This window comes from Saccostrea echinata, unplaced genomic scaffold (genome assembly GCF_033153115.1).
Source record: "Saccostrea echinata isolate AGI-Se365-2 ecotype Australia unplaced genomic scaffold, CSIRO_AGI_Sech_v1 ptg000038l, whole genome shotgun sequence".
Taxonomy (NCBI): Eukaryota; Metazoa; Mollusca; class Bivalvia; order Ostreida; family Ostreidae; genus Saccostrea; species Saccostrea echinata.
Window position 1 is genome coordinate 2,760,960 of NW_026889787.1, and position 18,305 is coordinate 2,779,264.

The 18,305-nt window shown below is 32.0% G+C and overlaps 1 protein-coding gene across 1 annotated transcript; it reads right to left on the reverse strand.

Moving 5' to 3' along the window:
- Positions 1-1,413: 1,413 nt before the first annotated feature.
- Positions 1,414-7,608, reverse strand: LOC133200338 (probable serine/threonine-protein kinase pats1). Its single transcript, XM_061336156.1, has 5 exons — positions 7,383-7,608; positions 3,935-4,198; positions 2,538-2,599; positions 1,638-2,390; positions 1,414-1,503 (listed from the first exon to the last, which is right to left on the reverse strand). The coding sequence occupies exons 1-5, from the start codon at positions 7,606-7,608 to the stop codon at positions 1,414-1,416; spliced, it is 1,395 nt and encodes a 464-aa protein (XP_061192140.1).
- Positions 7,609-18,305: the final 10,697 nt, after the last annotated feature.

Genomic DNA, 18,305 nt, shown 5'->3' on the forward strand with positions numbered 1-18,305 from the left:
GACACGAAAAGCAGTACTAAAAGCATGTTTTATAATCTTTCAAATATGCCCTATTGAACTCTGGATCTGAGCTCTGGTAAACATCTAAACCTTTGGCAAGGAGATCAATCAGTGGTTATATGTTTCATATTGCAAGTCATCTAAATGCTTGAAGTCTTACATACTATGTATACCCCTCACTGCTTGAGAGACACAGCAATTACAGCTTTTAGTGATCATGGATTCGACAGATAATGTTTATGAGTGAACATACAGCGAAGCGTCACTAAAATCATACAATCGTAATTTGTCAAATAAGCAAAAAGGATCTGTAAGCTCATGACAAATCCTAAGTTTCTCTCCTTCAGTGCAACCACAACTCTATCTACGTCCTCCTCCGTTTCTCCTTGTGAACAAGAAAAGCATTTCTCCGAAGTTCCAAATGAAAAACATCCTGCTTTTGATACTAGTTCTTCTGTCACCATCGGGATGTTCTCCGAAGTCCTTTAAAACTCTGTTTTTATTCACTGTGTTTTTAACTTCAAATAGACGTTATGTAACATTTTTACTTCAACGAAATAATTGATGTTCCGCAGAGCATCCTTTTTTTATTCATTGTTTTCAAAATACACATTTATTCTCTTGTAATTTAATTTCAATGGAAAAATGTAATGTTGAAAACATAACCTATAGTTATATTTTTACACAGTGTTAATTAAATAGTTGCAATATTGTCGAACTATATTTTCTTAAATCATTTAAACTAAAGTGCTAATCTAGGTCAAAACAGAGGGAATGTAATGAACACCGTTATAAGCAACAATGCGCACCAAGTGTAAATATAAGTAATAAGGTATCATTTTTTAGCTTTACTCGGATGTAAATACGGATTGGCACATGATAAAATCTTCGATAAATGATACCTTGTTTTCTAAATAAATTGATTTGTATGGAAATGATTATGTTACTTATTACCTAAATGAGACACACGTCATAGCGTAAATACAATTTTTTTCCTTCCTGAAATGAATATGAGTTTTTAAGGCTTTTTCAATACTAAGACCATGTAGATAAGTCAGTTAGCAAATTATAAAATATATCATCGCCTGAAACCGTTTTACTTTCGCGAAGAAAATTTCAAAGGTTTTTATAAAATCTGTTTAGTGACTCTTTTCAACATTGGTACTCTATTCTTTCCAATATTTGTTGTATTCCTCTATTTCGATTATATGATATGCTTCAACTTGATGCCTTGGACATACTAAAATGAGTTCAGATCCATTCGTTGTCAATTCACTTTCGTCAATAAAATCACTGTTGATTTCTTCTCCTATCTCTTTATACATTTGACAGACAAATCCCGTTTCGAATGACACTTTCTTGTGGAAACTCTCTGTTATACTCTTTAAAGTATTTCTTACAACACGTTTTATCTCAAGAGTTTTTAAAGGATCCAATTCTTTCAGGGTGTGATATACTTGTACCATTATCGAGTTTCCAGTGACTGAGACAACAATGAAATGACTGGAAAATTCAAAAAAAGAAGCATTTTTAAAAAGACTTTTTCCATCGTCCAACACCTTCCAATTTTTGTTTTGCATACATCCAACGATTAATCGGAAGTATAAAAAGTATGGCAGAAAGCCAAATCTAAATACCACAACTGGTGTTTTCTTTGGTGCATTATAAACCATATCTTTAACTTTGAGAGGCAACGGTTTTCTATTCATACAAGGGACATAATGTGATGTCTTTCCAAGAGCCACCAATCCAAGTCTTTGCATCACAGTCAAAACATTCATTTTATGAAACATGATGCAGCGAGGATCTTTCTCTAAATCCTCTGTTCGTTTTTGCTTATTCTCAAGAGATTGCAACAGTTCATTATCTTTAATTCTCCAGAATTCTGTCAACAAAGTATCTTTTAGATGTCCGGTTTCATAGTATAGTTTCCAATCTTCGTTACTTTTGCTTATCCCACAAGTGTGCAAACTGTCAGTTATGATGTTCTTAAAGGCATCAACAAACCATTGTACATCAATGATGACAACGTCATGAAGATCTTGCTCATTAAAGTATAAAACTTTCCCGGCATCATGATAAAATCGAAGCATGTCCTTTGCAGATTGTTTCACTTCTCCTGGCATCTTGCTTACGATATACTGGAATTCAAGAATGCGTTTTGATTGCCTGAAAGTCAGTATTTCAACCTCAAGACAAAGCCATTCTTTCGGTACCTTTTCACTCCATCGGGAATCAACAGCACAAGAAATGATATGTTTCTCCAAATCTTCTAACGGCGAAAGAGGAAATTGAGTAGAGAAACAGTTATCTCTAGGTATACAATCCTGAAGAGACATCATGTTCGGAAGATTACTTCCAACTCTTTGCAGGAAAGAATATGTGTCGTTCTGCAGCACATAAGACAGAAAATTTACAATTAAATGAATAAAATTAAAAGAATAAAAAGAACATTTTTAAAACCAGAAACCACATCAGGCTTTTCTATACAACCTCCTTTATTGGCAATTGAAAAAAAAAAAATCAGCTATAAATACCTCATATTCATTTTCTTCCCAGTGTGTAGCAACAAGAAGTATATCAGGTTTCCTCTCAATTTCTAACGAGCAAAATGTGAGTATTGATTTTATCCAGAATGCAAAGTAATCTGAAATAACTCAAAATTGTAATCTACAAAGTTCCAAACCTAAGGTTTTAATTCATTTTTTACAAAGAAAAATATATGAAAGTATTTGCCAAATAATTATGTATATAATGAACTGAATTTTGTACACTTAGCGAATCTTTTTTAACACAGAATACATTTAACTAATATTAATTGAAAAGAAATACTTCGATAATGTAAACATCAATTTGATAATAAATATATATTTGTTGCAAACTCAGATCTGGCATTATATGTTCAAAACTTTAAGCAATAGGATAATGATACAAATATTTTTTTCTGAGTGATTTGCACTGAACGAGAATAATTGTTGAATGGAATTTTCGAGTATATTAATGATTTTCATAAAATGTTCATTTTAGGAATGTCTCTAATTCTCGGCCAAATTATTCGAGTATAACCTGGTTTGGGTCAGTTTACGCTTAAACTGACCCAAACCAGGTTATACTCGAATAATTTGGCCAAGAATTAGAGTCATTCCTTATAATTTGATTTTAAAATCATTAAATAACTATGGGTGTAAAATTTCGTTGCTTTTTATTAGTTCAAATTTGCCGCTCAATAATACAACCTTAGTAACGGAAGTAACGGAAGTGATGGGAAGCAAGGGGAGGTAAAAACTGATACATAGGCCTAGCAGCCTGTTGTTTGTTTACATGTGGTAATTATAAGATCGAATTATTGTTTGAAGTTAAAGGTACATTTATTAAATCTGGTATTTTCCATGAATCTCGACTGGAAATGAGAGGATTGTATGGATACAGATAATTCAGCTGGTTGTCAGGAGGGTGTGTCTCCATACCAAACCAGGTTATACAGAAATAATTTGTGTTACTTTTTGGATATTAACCAATGAGAGGCTAGAATACAAACAAAATTAAATTATTTAATAATGAACTTAGAATTTAAGTTCCATTTTATTATTTATATTGAGATGCTGAGGAATCACTAGTACTTAATTTGTGGGGGTCAACTAAATCATAACTTTCTTATATATACAGGAGAATTGATAAACTTATGATTCATGATGTAATTGTCCGGGGGTAGCAAATTTTAGGACAAATGAAATCAATGAACATTGGAACATGCTAACGTTTATAATATCCCATATATATATATATATATATATATATATATATATATATATATATATATATATATATATATATATATATATATATATATATATATATATATATATATATATATATATATATATTACAAATGCCAGTTGAACGTTATCTTCTCCATTGTTTTATACAACATTACCTGCATACGTCCAAGACGAAAACAAAGTACCATCCTGATCGCAAACTTCCTTATCCACTACCTTGTCTAATGGTTTGGAGGCGTCTATGACCAAAATGTAAAATGCTCTCCTTGTCAGGTAAATTTGATGACAGGCATAATATGCACATTGACCACCAAAATCAAAGAAAGTTATTCTTCTTGGATAATTATTTACCGCAGACGTTTCAGGGCTTTCTCTTCCATCAACATTAACACCATCAATGTTGTCATTTTTATTTATCACTGTTTAGGGGGAGAAAGATGAATTATAAAAAAATAAACCATCTGTCACAGTTGAAAAAGAAAATGTACCCTATATGTACGTCAACTTTACAGTATAAGCATACGTTAGTATGGTGGCATATTTCTGTCCCCTATGCAAGTTTTTATTTTAACATGCAAAATAATTATGGTGGCAGATTTCCGCCCTCTACATGCAAGAAAAGTTATGTTAACATGCAAGAAAAGTATGTCAACATGCAAGATAATTACAGTATGGCTTCCTGCATAATAAATATGTTGACATGCAAGTTATCTATTTTTTTAAGAGAATCTTATTGGGGTGGGGGGAATGGGGGGTGGGGGGGGGCACATTTCTGTCCCTTACATGCAAGATAAATTGTGTTAACATGAGAGAAAAGTGTGTCAACATACAAGATAATTACTATGGTGGCATATTTCTGCCCCTTGTGTGCAAGTTATTTTTCTATCAAATATGTCGACATGCAAGATAAATATGTTGACATGCAAGATAGTTATGTCAACATGCATCGTAACTATGTTGACATGCAAGAAAATTGCAATCAAATAAAAATTATAAAAAATTTTCAAAAATTTCAAATATCGCCCACATGTGACATTCAACATGCTAGATGCTACTTATTTATGTCATCATGCAAGTTATTTATGTCGACATGCAACTTATTTATGTCGACATGCAAGATAAATATGTCGATATGCATTTTATCTATGTCGACATACATTTTATTTATGTCGACATGCAACTTATTTATGTCGACATGCAACTTGTTTATGTTGACATGCGAGATAAATATGTTGACATGCAACATATGTATGTCGACGTGCAACTTATTTATGTTTACATGCATTTTCAGATATAGTTCTGCTATGACCTTAACCTTAGACCTTGAAACATAGTTCAAGGTCACTGCACACCCTTTAAAAGAGACCTCGGGCGAACAGATGGACGGACGGACACATTAATTACTATAGGTCGCCCGCAGAGAGGGGCCCTAAAAACGTTTTATAATCTACGGTCATGTTTCTGAATCGCCAGGACATTTTATCTAAAGAAATTCAATTTATACTTTGCTGACCATCTCATGTTATAGAAAAAAATTTAAACTGCAACATTTGCTTGAACAAATTTTCGATCATTGAAATCAGCTTCAATTTTACCTACAAAAAAAAAATAAAATAAAAAACAGAACCGAGCCTCATTGCACGTGTCTTGGGTAGTTACGAATCTGCACGCTCGCACAAATGTTCAAATTGTGTACCACATAATTTCTTTTGCATTTAAATTTAATCATTTAATTCAAAATCTTATCATCTTGAAAATCGATCATATTTAAAAAAGTATATATCCAAAATGAAATAAAAAAATCGATCAAATTCACTGTAAACTTTTTCGGGTCTTCAGACATTTACATCGATTTGTGATTTCATTTTTGAATATTTACGTTTTTAAAATTATTTATATATATATATATATATATATATATATATATATATATATATATATATATATATATATATATATATATATATATATATATATATATATATATATATATATATATATTCGCTACTCAACATAACTAAGTTGCATGTTGACATAAATAAGTAGCATGTTAACATACCTAAGTTGCATGTTGACATAAATAACTTACATGCCAACATATTTATTTCGCATGTCAACATAAATAACTTGCATGTCGACATAAATAAGTAGCATCTAACATATTGGAAGTCACATGTGGGCAATATATGAGATTTTTAAAAATTTCTTATAATTCTTATTTGATTGCAATTTTCTTGCATGTCAACATATTTATGTTGCATGTTGACATAACTATCTTGCATGTCAACATACTTATCTTGCATGTCGATATATTTGACAGAAAAATAACTTGCACACAAGGGGCAGAAATATGCCACCATATGTTACCAATCATTTCTGAGAATCTAATTTAATGTTGGTAAACTTTCTTACTAACGTCAGATTACATCATCATAAAAGCAAGCAGCAACAGAATTATGTTGACATGCGACTTATTTATGCTAACAAGATTATTATATTAAAATGCAAGATATCTATGTCAATTTGCGACTTATATATGTTAACATGCAACATAATTATGTAGAGATGCCACTTATTTATGGTAACATGCAAGATAATTATGTTAACATGCGACTTATTTATGTCAACATGCGACTTATTTATGTCAACAGGTGAGTTATATTTTAACAAGATATTTATATCAACATGGATAATAATAATTTGCATGTTTACATACATATCTCGCATGTTGACAAAATCGCATATCTACATAATTATGTTGCATGTAAACATGATTTATCTTGTATGCAGGGGGCAGAAATATGCCACCATATATTGTAAAGTTGGTAATCTTACTAACTAACGCCAGTATACATCATACAAACAAGATGCTACGTAATTATTTGGCATGCGACTTATTAATGCTAACATGCAAGATAATTATGTTTATCTGCAAGATATTATGCCAACATGCGAAATATTTATGTTCAAATGCAACATAATAACGGAGGCATGCCACTTATTTATGTTAACATACAAGATAATTAGGTTAACATGCAAGATATCTATGTCAATATGCGACTTCTTTTTGTCAAAATTCGACTTCTTTTTGTAAACATAGAGTTACTTTTTTAACATGCAAGACATTTATGTCAACGCCAAAGATAATAAGTTGCATGGCAAAATACATGTGGACATAATTAACTCGCATGTTAACATAATTATCTTACATGTTGACATAAATACGTTGCATGTCTTCACGATTATTTCTCATGTTAACATAAATAAATCGGAGGTCAACATAGTAGTAGATAGGTTACCAACACTAAAATTATATTCTCGAAAGAGATTGGTAACTTGCTTGTCAACAATTTTTTGGGGGTGTTGACATAAATAAATGGCACATCTATATAACTATGTTGCATGTTAGCATAATTTATCTTGCATGCAGGGGACAGATATATGCCACCATAGAAATAGCGACCATACGTTAGCATTGAAACCTCAACGTAACTTCGAGATTATAAGAGACATTGAGCTTTCATTTAGATATATGCAATATTTTTATTATATATGTAAATAACATTATTAGTTAAAAAAGATTATGATGTAATAATATTTCACCTTTCAGTACCCCATTACATATTTCGAAAACTTCCTCGTGAACCTCCAGCCCTACTGTTGACTCCACATTCCGTATTTCTGCCTCACTACACCTGAGCAGACGTTTCAATAGCGTGGTCTTCCCAGCACCAGCACATCCTACGATCATACCCCTCGCATGGTGGATCGTCTCTGTTCCTTTGTTGGCGTACTCAGTATATCTTTTTCTTGCCTCCTGGTCCCACATTAATATTTCTATTGGAACTTTTACTACATGAGAAAATATTTATTATAGAGAAGTATTTGTGAGAGATGGAAGCTTTTAAACGCTTAGACAGTTTCTTTTTCTTTTTTCTTTTTTTTTTTTTTTGGCATTAACGTCTTTAAACATTGCCCCTGGAAGCACTTGATACCATCACTAACGTTTTCAGAAGTCCCAGTTTTCTTTGTTCTCATTATGTATTATTGAATTGAATTTGGGGCGTGATTATTGTTTATTACCTTTTATAGCATTCAATATTCTTCATGTTTGTAATTTATAATATTTCACACCACTGACATAAAAACATCAATATCACATATTTGGTAAAACAAATTTGTTTAAATATACGATGATTTAGACAGGAAAAATGTTTAATACATGCTTGTAAAAATTACTCTCAAATTTCAATTTCAATCTGTCAATGTTTAGGCATGTTGTGTCTGTTATTCACACGACACACTTAAAATCTGCAAATAAAGGAATCATCACTACATTTAGATATTATTGCTCAAACATATATTAAATTTTCCTGTCTATTACATTTTCTTTGATTTTCCTTTTGCCTCTGTAAATTAAACCGCAACGTCGTAGGTTGTAAAGTCATTTTCAAGTACATGATAGAGGTCATAGCTAAGAAATTCCAAGATTGAAAATGGTAAAATGGATTTAAAACACTGCATTTTTAGTCAGTGTTAGGAAAGTTGTTTTTTTAAGCTAGCTTTTAAGACATAAACCTTTCTTAGAAAAAAGCTGATGCTTTTTGGCCAAGACAAAAAATAACTTACAGACTTGTCAAACTTGTATAAATGTAGAAAGGAGTGACAGACAGAAAAGAAAAATCATGTTAAGATTCCATTTGAATTAAATAAATAGATACCAGTGTGAAATGATACTTACAACGTGTACTTATCCATAAATGAATATCCTCGTCATTATCAGGACTGTACTTTATGATATCCAGCTGAAGTCTGTCTATCAAAGAGTAATAATTTTCTCTTTGCAGAAAGAGAATCCTATCCTTTTCCTTTGTCTTACACCAGTAAGAGCGACAATATTCAGAAATCACCTGTGGTGTGGCTATTCTTAGAAAAAAATCTAAATCACTGTACTGCAAAAGGCATTCTGTCACAAAAGCATACATAACATCATGCCGAACCTCGTCTGATGCAAAAGAAAATACACCGTTCAGTGATTTAATGCAATTTGGCAAATTGCTTAGATGCACATCTTCGACATCTTTCAGATCGCTGAAATATTCCTCCCTTATTTTTCGCAGGAGATTTTTATGAGAATGATCGGCAATATCAAGAGAAAAATTATCAATAAATAACATGGAGTAATACAAGCTTTTAGTCTGTGGTGAAAATTTGTGGTATTTACCTGAAAAAAAAAAATACATAGATTTTATATATATATATATATATATATATATATATATATATATATATATATATATATATATATATATATATATATATATGCATACTTAAATAAATGAACTTTTTCAACGCAGTTAAAATACAATGTATAATTAAAGCATAGAAATAATATAAAATCTGTTAACACATAATCTATCATTTGCGATTTAGTTTTGGATTAAACAGTCTTATAAAATAGTCCTCTTTGGTTACACGGGCGCTTTCATCCGATGTACACATTTTGTAGAACGGAAAGTCTTAAATTTTCCTTTACCACACTCAGCAAAATGTTCTGAACATGGGGTGCATCTGACATATAAGGGACGAAACTGTCAGATGCACCCCATGTTCAGAACATTTTGCTGAGTGTGGTAAAGGAAAATTTAAGATTTTCCCGTTCTACAAAATGTGGACATCGGATGAAAGCGCCCGTTGAAAAAGTTCATGTAGCCGCTACCACAAACTTCATTGTGACGTCATAATACCTAAGATTTTTACGACGTCATTAGCAACGTTATTGGCAACGTTTTGAACTTTTCATAACTGTCTGAAGAGCCAACATGGCTGAAAGCGCTAACAGTAAAGATTTTATTTAATTTGGACTGTGGCATTCTGTTTTCATTTATTTAAGTATTTTTTACTGTACCAAGAATTTAACTTATCAACGTATATATATATATATATATATATATATATATATATATATATATATATATATATATATATATATATATATATATATATATATATATATATATATATATATATATAAAATATATATACCACTAAAATGACAATTTTTAATTGTTTGTGTCGTTTGTCATTTTTAGTGATTAACATAAACTTCCATCCGTGACATATATCTGTCTTGTACATCCGACACACAGTGCTCTCTGTCTCCCTCGATGAATGGATGGATCTATAGATAATGCACATATATTTAATATATTTTAAAGATTAAATTTTGTGTTTTTTGTCAAAATCGACACAATTTTTCTTCCGCTTGGTGCAAGTTATGTTTTCAGGAATTAAAATTGGGAAATTTTGAACAGAAAGCACTTTAATTATTGATGCTAATGGTGCACTTATTAAATGTAGAGTTGGTTAGCATCTCTGTTGCATCAAGGAATATGTAGCTGACTGGGATAGAATGTTTATATCTGAGAATGTGTTGACAAAGATTTATAGGTGGGATAAGGAATTATCAGATTCTACATTTGGAGGGATTTTGAGGTTAACTTAAACTGACTATGCAAGCAAGTTTGCTTTAGAAATTGAAGAGGAATAATTCACATATTCAAGGAATTGTTAAAGATGCTAAATCTGCATTGCCTTGTTTCTTCTTTTGTTGAACCAAAAGATCTCTGTTATAGGTTTTTAAGGACGCCTCATATCGATGACCAAACATTAACACGATTTGCCTTGCCTAAATACTGCATCATTCGATTCATGACAGTTATAGCCGTTAAGCGCAGACCATCTGGAATTGATGATGTTTGACCTTTAGCAGACTTGGACATTTTCTTCATAAAGCATCTTATGGCTGTTGTTGGAGATGTTTTGAACGCGGCTAGGATAAGGCTGTCCGAGGAATGTCATAGTGTACCAGCCGTAGTTACTTCTCTGAACTACCTTAATATGACGTCATAATGGCATATGACGTCAAGTCACTGCAAATTTGAGCAGACATGACGGGGAAAGTGTCATAACTTTTACATTCCTTTCACATCACATGTAAATTTATTTACGTTGATTCATGTGTCTGGATTGTTGTTTTAAGTTTCAATTTGTTATTATAATGGTGAATATTTGCAGTGTAATATCGTTATTCCTTTTTTTTTGTCTGACATATACGTATTCAAACAATTACAAAAAAGAATGTGAAATGCTCCCCCTTACACTTCCGTAGACAGAGTTGGAATTTATAAATCTTACATATATTAGACTGGCACAAGTGAATAATAAGGATTAATTGAAGATATTCTGTGTGAATCTACTAGAAAAATATGTCCTCTAACTGAATTTTGCTGGGGGATTGTATGTAATTTATCCCATTTTGTATAAATTGCTATGAAGAGTGGAAAATGACCCCTTGCACATGGGTAAATTGAATTTCTCGTGAAATATTTTCTTAAGAAATAAAATTCAGACTTGCCCCCCAGCACTTTATATATACCCAAGAATACCTTTAATTGATTTATGTAACAAGCCGTTAACAATAATTTTGTTTTTCACTTGTGCCGATCCGATTTTTGTGCAACATTTAAGAAAATTTATAAGTGTTCGTCACGTGATCAACATAGTCATGTGACCTCCCCAAAATGCTTTTTTATAATACCTTATTCAACTCTCTTAACAACTTAACTATGTATGTATACATAGATTACAAACTGAAATCAAAACATAGCTCAAAACAAAATAGTATATATTTAATGTATATAGAGCCTTCGGACAGCCTTAACATAACTGCGAAGTTTAACAGATGCCAAAGGCACTTGGGCAGAAGAGAAAGAGTCTTTGAGCAGACATTAAACAGTTGTGTAGCTTATTTTTTTGTTTTAGACATAAGGAGATGAAGAAATTTCAGAGGACAGGGAGGATAATCTGAGAAAGCAAAGACACATTTGTCAGCAAGGGATGAGGCACTGTGAAACCACCTTGAATGTTTTTCTCTGATAACATGTACTTACTAGCACCTTCACTGTGAAATTCTAATGAATTAAGACAGAGTTAATAGTGGAATTTGAATGTGCGGAAAATAAAACATTAACCAAGAAAATTGAGCTCAATAAGTTAACAATGGGTCCATGGGCAACAACGCTCACCTTAGTAATTTTGGCCCTTCTATCCTTCATCAGCAGATTCTTTTTCCTACATACAGATATATTGAAATTTAAGGGACCTACACATTTTTTTCCCAATATAATCAAAGTTCAAAATAAGCGAAATTGGCCTATGAAGACGTTTTAATAGCAATTCTCTGTAACTACTTAAACTTCTTTGCCACGCATGGTCACCGATTTTGACGAAACTTTGCGTATTATTACAACTTGACACCAGATACATATATCACATAAAATTTCGTTGCTAGGTGTCTTGGTTGCCATGATAACAGGCAGAAAAGTTGGAAAAATTGAGATTTTCAGCTACTTTAAATCTTTATTAAGCCTTAATAAAGACTAAGAAAAACTTATCATTCTCACAAAACATGACACTTTGTTGCCACTTATGCTATAAAGAAACTATTTAGAATTTATCTCTAAGAAAGTGGTAACCACGGGTACATTTGGAATACATTTTAGATGCTGAAAAATGCTGAAAAACGCTCAATATTCACTATTGATAGGTGTTACATGATCAAACTCGATCAACAACCTAAGAAAAATAATTAAAAAATATTTGACATTAAGTAACTAGGTATTGACAACATTATTCTAAAACAACTTTCATGGTTGCCATGGTAACACAGTGTAACCATGCAAATATGTTGCTAAGATTGGGTTAATGCTACTATCTTGAGGAAAAACAATAAAATTCATGACTAGTACAAATACATCTTTGGGACCTTGCAACACCGACAACATTAGAAAAACTGGAATTAATCGTTACTTTGTTACCATGGATATAACGTACCAGTTGTTTAAAGCGATATTTTTTTGCTGCCTTAGGGATTTATTTACCTTTTAATCAAGAAACATATAATTTGACTCATCTTAAATAGTACTTATCTGGTAGAACTAAAGTTAAATATCTTATATTGATAAAGTTTGTTGAAAATATAACACTGTTGCTATGGTTACCAAGAAGAGAAACTGTTCGATTTTTTAATTTTATATCAATATTAAACCCTATGTGCCAGCTTTTTGCATCCAGTTAGAGATTGGGTGGTAGTTAAAATTGAAAAACAGGTTAGTTGTTCCTAAAAATCAATCATAAAAGTTTTGGGAATCTACATACAAGGGTACGTATCCAAGGAAACAGAATATTTTTTCAGATTTTTTTTTTTTTGCATATTTTTTCGGCTTATTTCGATAGCAACGCTCTATTTAAAGCAATGAATTTGAATTTTTTGAAATGTGAAAATTAGGATCACACCAACGCCTTTAAAAATTGATCATCAGTTATATAGAAGTATGCTTTTTAAAAAGATAGGATAAGATTTAAACACTAATAGAGTAAATTTAAAATCCCTTCGTGGTATTAAAACCATGGCAACCATTGCCAACCTATAAGAAATATCATATTCCGTCCTTGGTATGTGTTACAAGGATCTTTTGTCTATTATTTGCTTGCATTTCAACCTATAATTGTTTTTATTCTTACGTGTATGACTTTATAAAATCAAATGAACAAAAATATTATTTTTGAATACTTTGTTTCCATAGTAACGTATGTAATAATTGATTAACAAATTATGTTTATAATGCATTTAATACATCAGGCCTTTAACTTTCAGAAACAGTCAGTGCCATTTGTTTTCTTTGCTGCAAACGTTAACTGTATGACTGAACATGTTTCAATCTTTAAGACATGTTGCTATGGTAACCATGACACGTAACAATCAATTTTGCCTGATTTGAGTTTAGGTATCAAAGACTTTTATCATAGAGAGTCTGGGGAAATTCTGAGACTATGCGTGCCACAGCTCCTATATAAAAGCTCATTACAGAGAATGGCTCTTAAAATTTTGATCCCGATCTAAAATACGTACGCAAACCTGAAGCAATATTACTACAGTTAAATTTACAACACTTGAATATTGAAATGAAATAGTGGATTCATTAAAGATTTATTTGAGAAAAATCAGACATTTTTTCAGCATTGATATAATTTCCCAATCTTACTTTTTATCATGTAGGGGAAAAGTCGCCATGCCTGCATGGACTCAAAGTTATCAGAAATAGCGTGCCGCATATTGTACATACATATCATTGCTAGTCTGTGCTCGGTTATAAAAAAAATACTTCGCAAATTTTGATTTAGATTTCATATATTTCTCTTAAACAGATATTAATTTATTTAAGTTTTCTAAAGATAATGTTTTTCTTATATGTACTTTCTTCTTTTCACACCACAAGCATGTGTTCAAACAACTGTTCAAAAGCGTCATCAATTTCTTATCTGAGAGAACGAAAAAAAACCTTCAGAAATTTATTTATGATAAAAAAAATGCAAGGACAACACATTAGGTGAAAATATATCAACTTAAACCCTAGTATCTACTTGTATAATTACAAGTTCACCAACCGCGACCACGACTGGCCAGAAGGACTTCAATATATAACCGTTATAAAAACAACTCGTAATCAGCTCAGCCGATCGATAATTCACTTCAAAATAAGCGAAAATTCAAAATAAGTAATTTCGATTTAACCGATATTTTATTGCAAAAATAATGAGAAATGGAGACTGGGGACTAAATTTTACTTCAAAATAAGCGATATTTCAAATTAAGCGATTTTAATACAGGTGGAGTAGGCTGTTTTCTTATAAAAAAAACTTTGTTTGTTTGTTGTTTAAAGTCCCTCTCGAGAATTTTTTACTCATATGGAGACGCCACCACTTGCCGGTGGAGAGCTGCAAATTTATACCTATACTTGGCACTCAGGACTATTGAGATGTGAGGGATCTTTTTCGTGCCAACACCTACTGCGACACGGGACCTCGGTTTATACGGTCACATCCGAAGGACCGGTCTCCACTGCACACAGTGGACTCGAACACGCGACGTAGGGATCAGCTTCTTACACCGCGACTCTAGAGCAGACGCTGTAACCACTGCGCCACGCGGGCAACTATAAAACATATTACATGTATGACATCACCCTACCCCAGTGGGTCATGATTTGAATAAACTTCAACGTACTCTTCATAGGGATGCTTCCATATAAATATGGTTTATCATGGCTTTGCTGTTCTTGAGAAAAATACCTTTCAAGACTTCCCCCATGTATTCCTACGTAAAACTTTGCTTGTCCTACTCCCGGGGGTCATGATTTCAACAAATCTGAATCTATATTAGCTGCAGATGCTTCAGATAAATATGACTAATTATGGTTTTGCTGTTCCTGGGAACAAGTTTTGTTTTGTTTTTTTGTTTTTGTTTGTTTTTTTTTTAAAATAATTCTCCTATATATTCCTATGTTAATCTTTAGTCCCCCATTTCTGCTCCACCCTAAACCCAGGGGTCATGTTTTGAACAAATTTCAATCTATACTACCTGAGGATGATTCCATATTATGGCTCTACTGTTCTCGAAAAGAACATTTTTAAAGATATTTCCAATATATCCCTATGTATAACTGATCCTTTGTTTTCGCCCAAACCTACCCCCGGGGGTCCTGTTTAAACAAACTTGAATCTATACTACCTAAGGATGCTTCTACCTTAATATGACTAATTATGACTTTACTGTTCTTGAGAAGATATTCAAAAATATTCATATATATTCCTTTGTAAAACTTTGCTCCCTTGTTGTGGCCCTGCCCTAGGGGGTCGTGATTTGAATAAACTAGAATCTACATTACCTAAGGTTGCTTCTGTACAAATATGACTAATAATGACTAAATATGACTAATTACTGATGTTGAGAAGATTTTTAAAGATAGTTCCTATAAATTCCTATTAAAACTTTGACCCCCTTAAATGCCTCTCACCCATGAATGCTTTTTGGATAATTTGGTTGAAATTGGGACAGTGGTTCTGGAAAAGACGAAAATGTGACAAGTTTTCAGAAAATACACGACAGACAGAAAGACATACTCGGGACACTTTTTGATCAGAAAAGCTCACTTTATAATTTGTCTCAGGTGAGCTAAAAGGCGGCAACATTGAAATGAGAGATGTTGATGAGATCATGTACATTGAGATTTTTTTTTGCATTTTTGGCAATGAAGCTTGGGTTTGTGTCATTGCAGATCTTAAGTTCCCAAAGTATTCTTATGATAATGCTATCTGTACACCAATAATGGTTTTTTTTCCTTGCGTGCGTTCTATCGATTTAGCCTCGCATTAAAACGTCAGCGTGATGCTAGGACCTCCGATGTCACATCAATACAGAGTTTAGAAAAGATCAAAAAATACATAAATTCCTTTTACATTCAGATTTAATATGCATTGTTTTTTTTTTCATTTATAGAACATAAATGCTAAATAAAATGAACAAAAACATAAAGATTTAAAGAGTCAGACAATTAAAACTTGGCCTATGTTTTATTAACTTCTATCCTAACATTTTATCATTTTGAGGCAAAAAATGGACTACCAAAATTTTGAATGAAATTTACTAATATGCCAATCGTGTCCTTTTTTTTAATTAATTTTCATTAAAAAATATGTAACCCAAACAATGCTTTCCCATCATCATTTTTCAAAAAAGTTTTTTTTCCATTCCAATTATTATTATTATTTATTTATTTATTTTTTTTTTATTATTTATTTTATTTTATTTTTTTTTTTGCATTCTGGAGTTTACGCGGGTATGTTAAGGCTACACCAAGAGATATCCTACTTGCCTTTACAATATGACGTCATAGTAAGCTGTATGACGTGAACTTTAGAAATAATGATTTCTTAATATCTATATTTAAAGTACGATTTCACGTCCAAGAAATGAATGGAATCATTCAAAACATAATATAAACAAAATCTTGTCGTTTTTGGGTTGTATAAATAGCTAATTATTTATCACGGGGTTAAATACCAAACCCATGACGTCATAACTATTGATCAAATATTTGCCGAGTGAAATTAAAGGTGACGAGAATTCATGTAAACAAATATATGAAATGGGAGTTTTAAAGCATATACCGTGAATGTTATGTGTGATTCATAAGGAATTAAAGATTAAGAATCAGGTACGCTGATATATTCTTATCATATCTTTTATAACGAACACAGGCAGTGCTTTGAAATCCCGATCAGCCTTTCCTCTGTCGTTCTATTACAACAAAGATGCAAAAGTTCAACACTACGCCGCATACTTTGAAACATGATTTTTGTTTGTATCGAAAGCTTGTATTCAATAGTACTTGGAAAGTGCTGCTAGAATCGTGTGGTTAACATGAATTACTAACAATTCCTTGATCGTATGTATAAAATGTAAAAATTTTGGTAAGGTTTCAGGCGAAACTTTGGAATATTTTTTTCCTTGTCGGGAGAGTAGGATTCTAGCAGCACTTTTCATGACCCAGTGATGTTTTTAAATAATCATTTTCACTAAAAGAAATGAATTATCTCCGGGGTAGTGTTGAACTTTTCACTTTTTCATTAAGGCAATTTTTCTATTTATAGTCGTCACGTGATGACGTCGTGGTGGAGTGCTTCTTTTAGCCTAAGACTCATTGACGTCTATACAATTGATAATAGTAGCAAATGTTTTATCTATGGCTTTTCCGATTTATCAATGTTACATTTTACGAAAAAAAGTCTAAATTCGCCGAAATATGATCTGGGTACTGCCTTATCACCTACGTATTTGTAACTAAAAAGAAATTCCGTTGCAATTAGTTCGATGTTTCATATTCTAAACAAAGCTAGACTACTCGCTGTGAATACAGCTCAAAGTTGCAACGAATTGACGGCATTTTCCATTATGACGTCATATATTGGTAGTTTAGAGAGAAAGTGCAATGAAAAGCCTTATCAAATCTTCCATGAACTGTTGTTCCTCATGTCCCAGTATAGAATCATTCTACTTGCGAATGTAGTTTTAATTTATTTGAAGAAAATGCTACTAAAGTGTTTAGATATTGCTTTTTAAATACTCAAATTAAGAAGCTAAAAATTATAAAAAAAATTACGAACGGAAACCTACAATTATACGTCATCTTTGGTGATCCCCTCCCAAAAGAACAAAAGTCTAACCAAAAATATTAGCTTAAGCAGGTCATTTTCAAATTTGTTTCCACATGGACTTACGATGATTTCTATCATAATTATGTATTGTTTGTTAGAAGTTCAAGACACGTGGTCATGACTTTGCTGACTTTTTACTACTTACTTTGTTTTCTGTAAGCAATATTCCTAGAAATATAAAAATCACAATGCGGATAAGCGCCTATGGAGGATTTCACGATCTCTGGACTAGCAAACTTTCCATTTCGCCACAGCCATTTTACTTGATGATCATGGTCTTGAGATTGTCCTCTGTAATGAACAGGTTCACCATTCTGTATCAAATCGTGTACAAATTGAACCCGTTTATCTTCTTGTGCCTCCAAGATACTATGAGGGATTCTCACTGAAAAAAATTGTTGGTATTAA

What these genes read in the sequence shown, in the direction of transcription:
- LOC133200338 (XM_061336156.1), bottom strand. Translation starts at nt 7,608, where the DNA reads ATGTGGGACCAGGAGGCAAGAAAAAGATATACTGAGTACGCCAACAAA. An exon ending in ATGTAATGGGGTACTGAAAG is followed by an intron (nt 4,199 to 7,382) that starts GTGAAATATTAT and finishes CCCCCTAAACAG; the next exon opens with TGATAAATAAAAATGACAAC. An exon ending in CAAAGAAAACACCAGTTGTG is followed by an intron (nt 1,504 to 1,637) that starts GTATTTAGATTT and finishes TGAATTTTCCAG; the next exon opens with TCATTTCATTGTTGTCTCAG.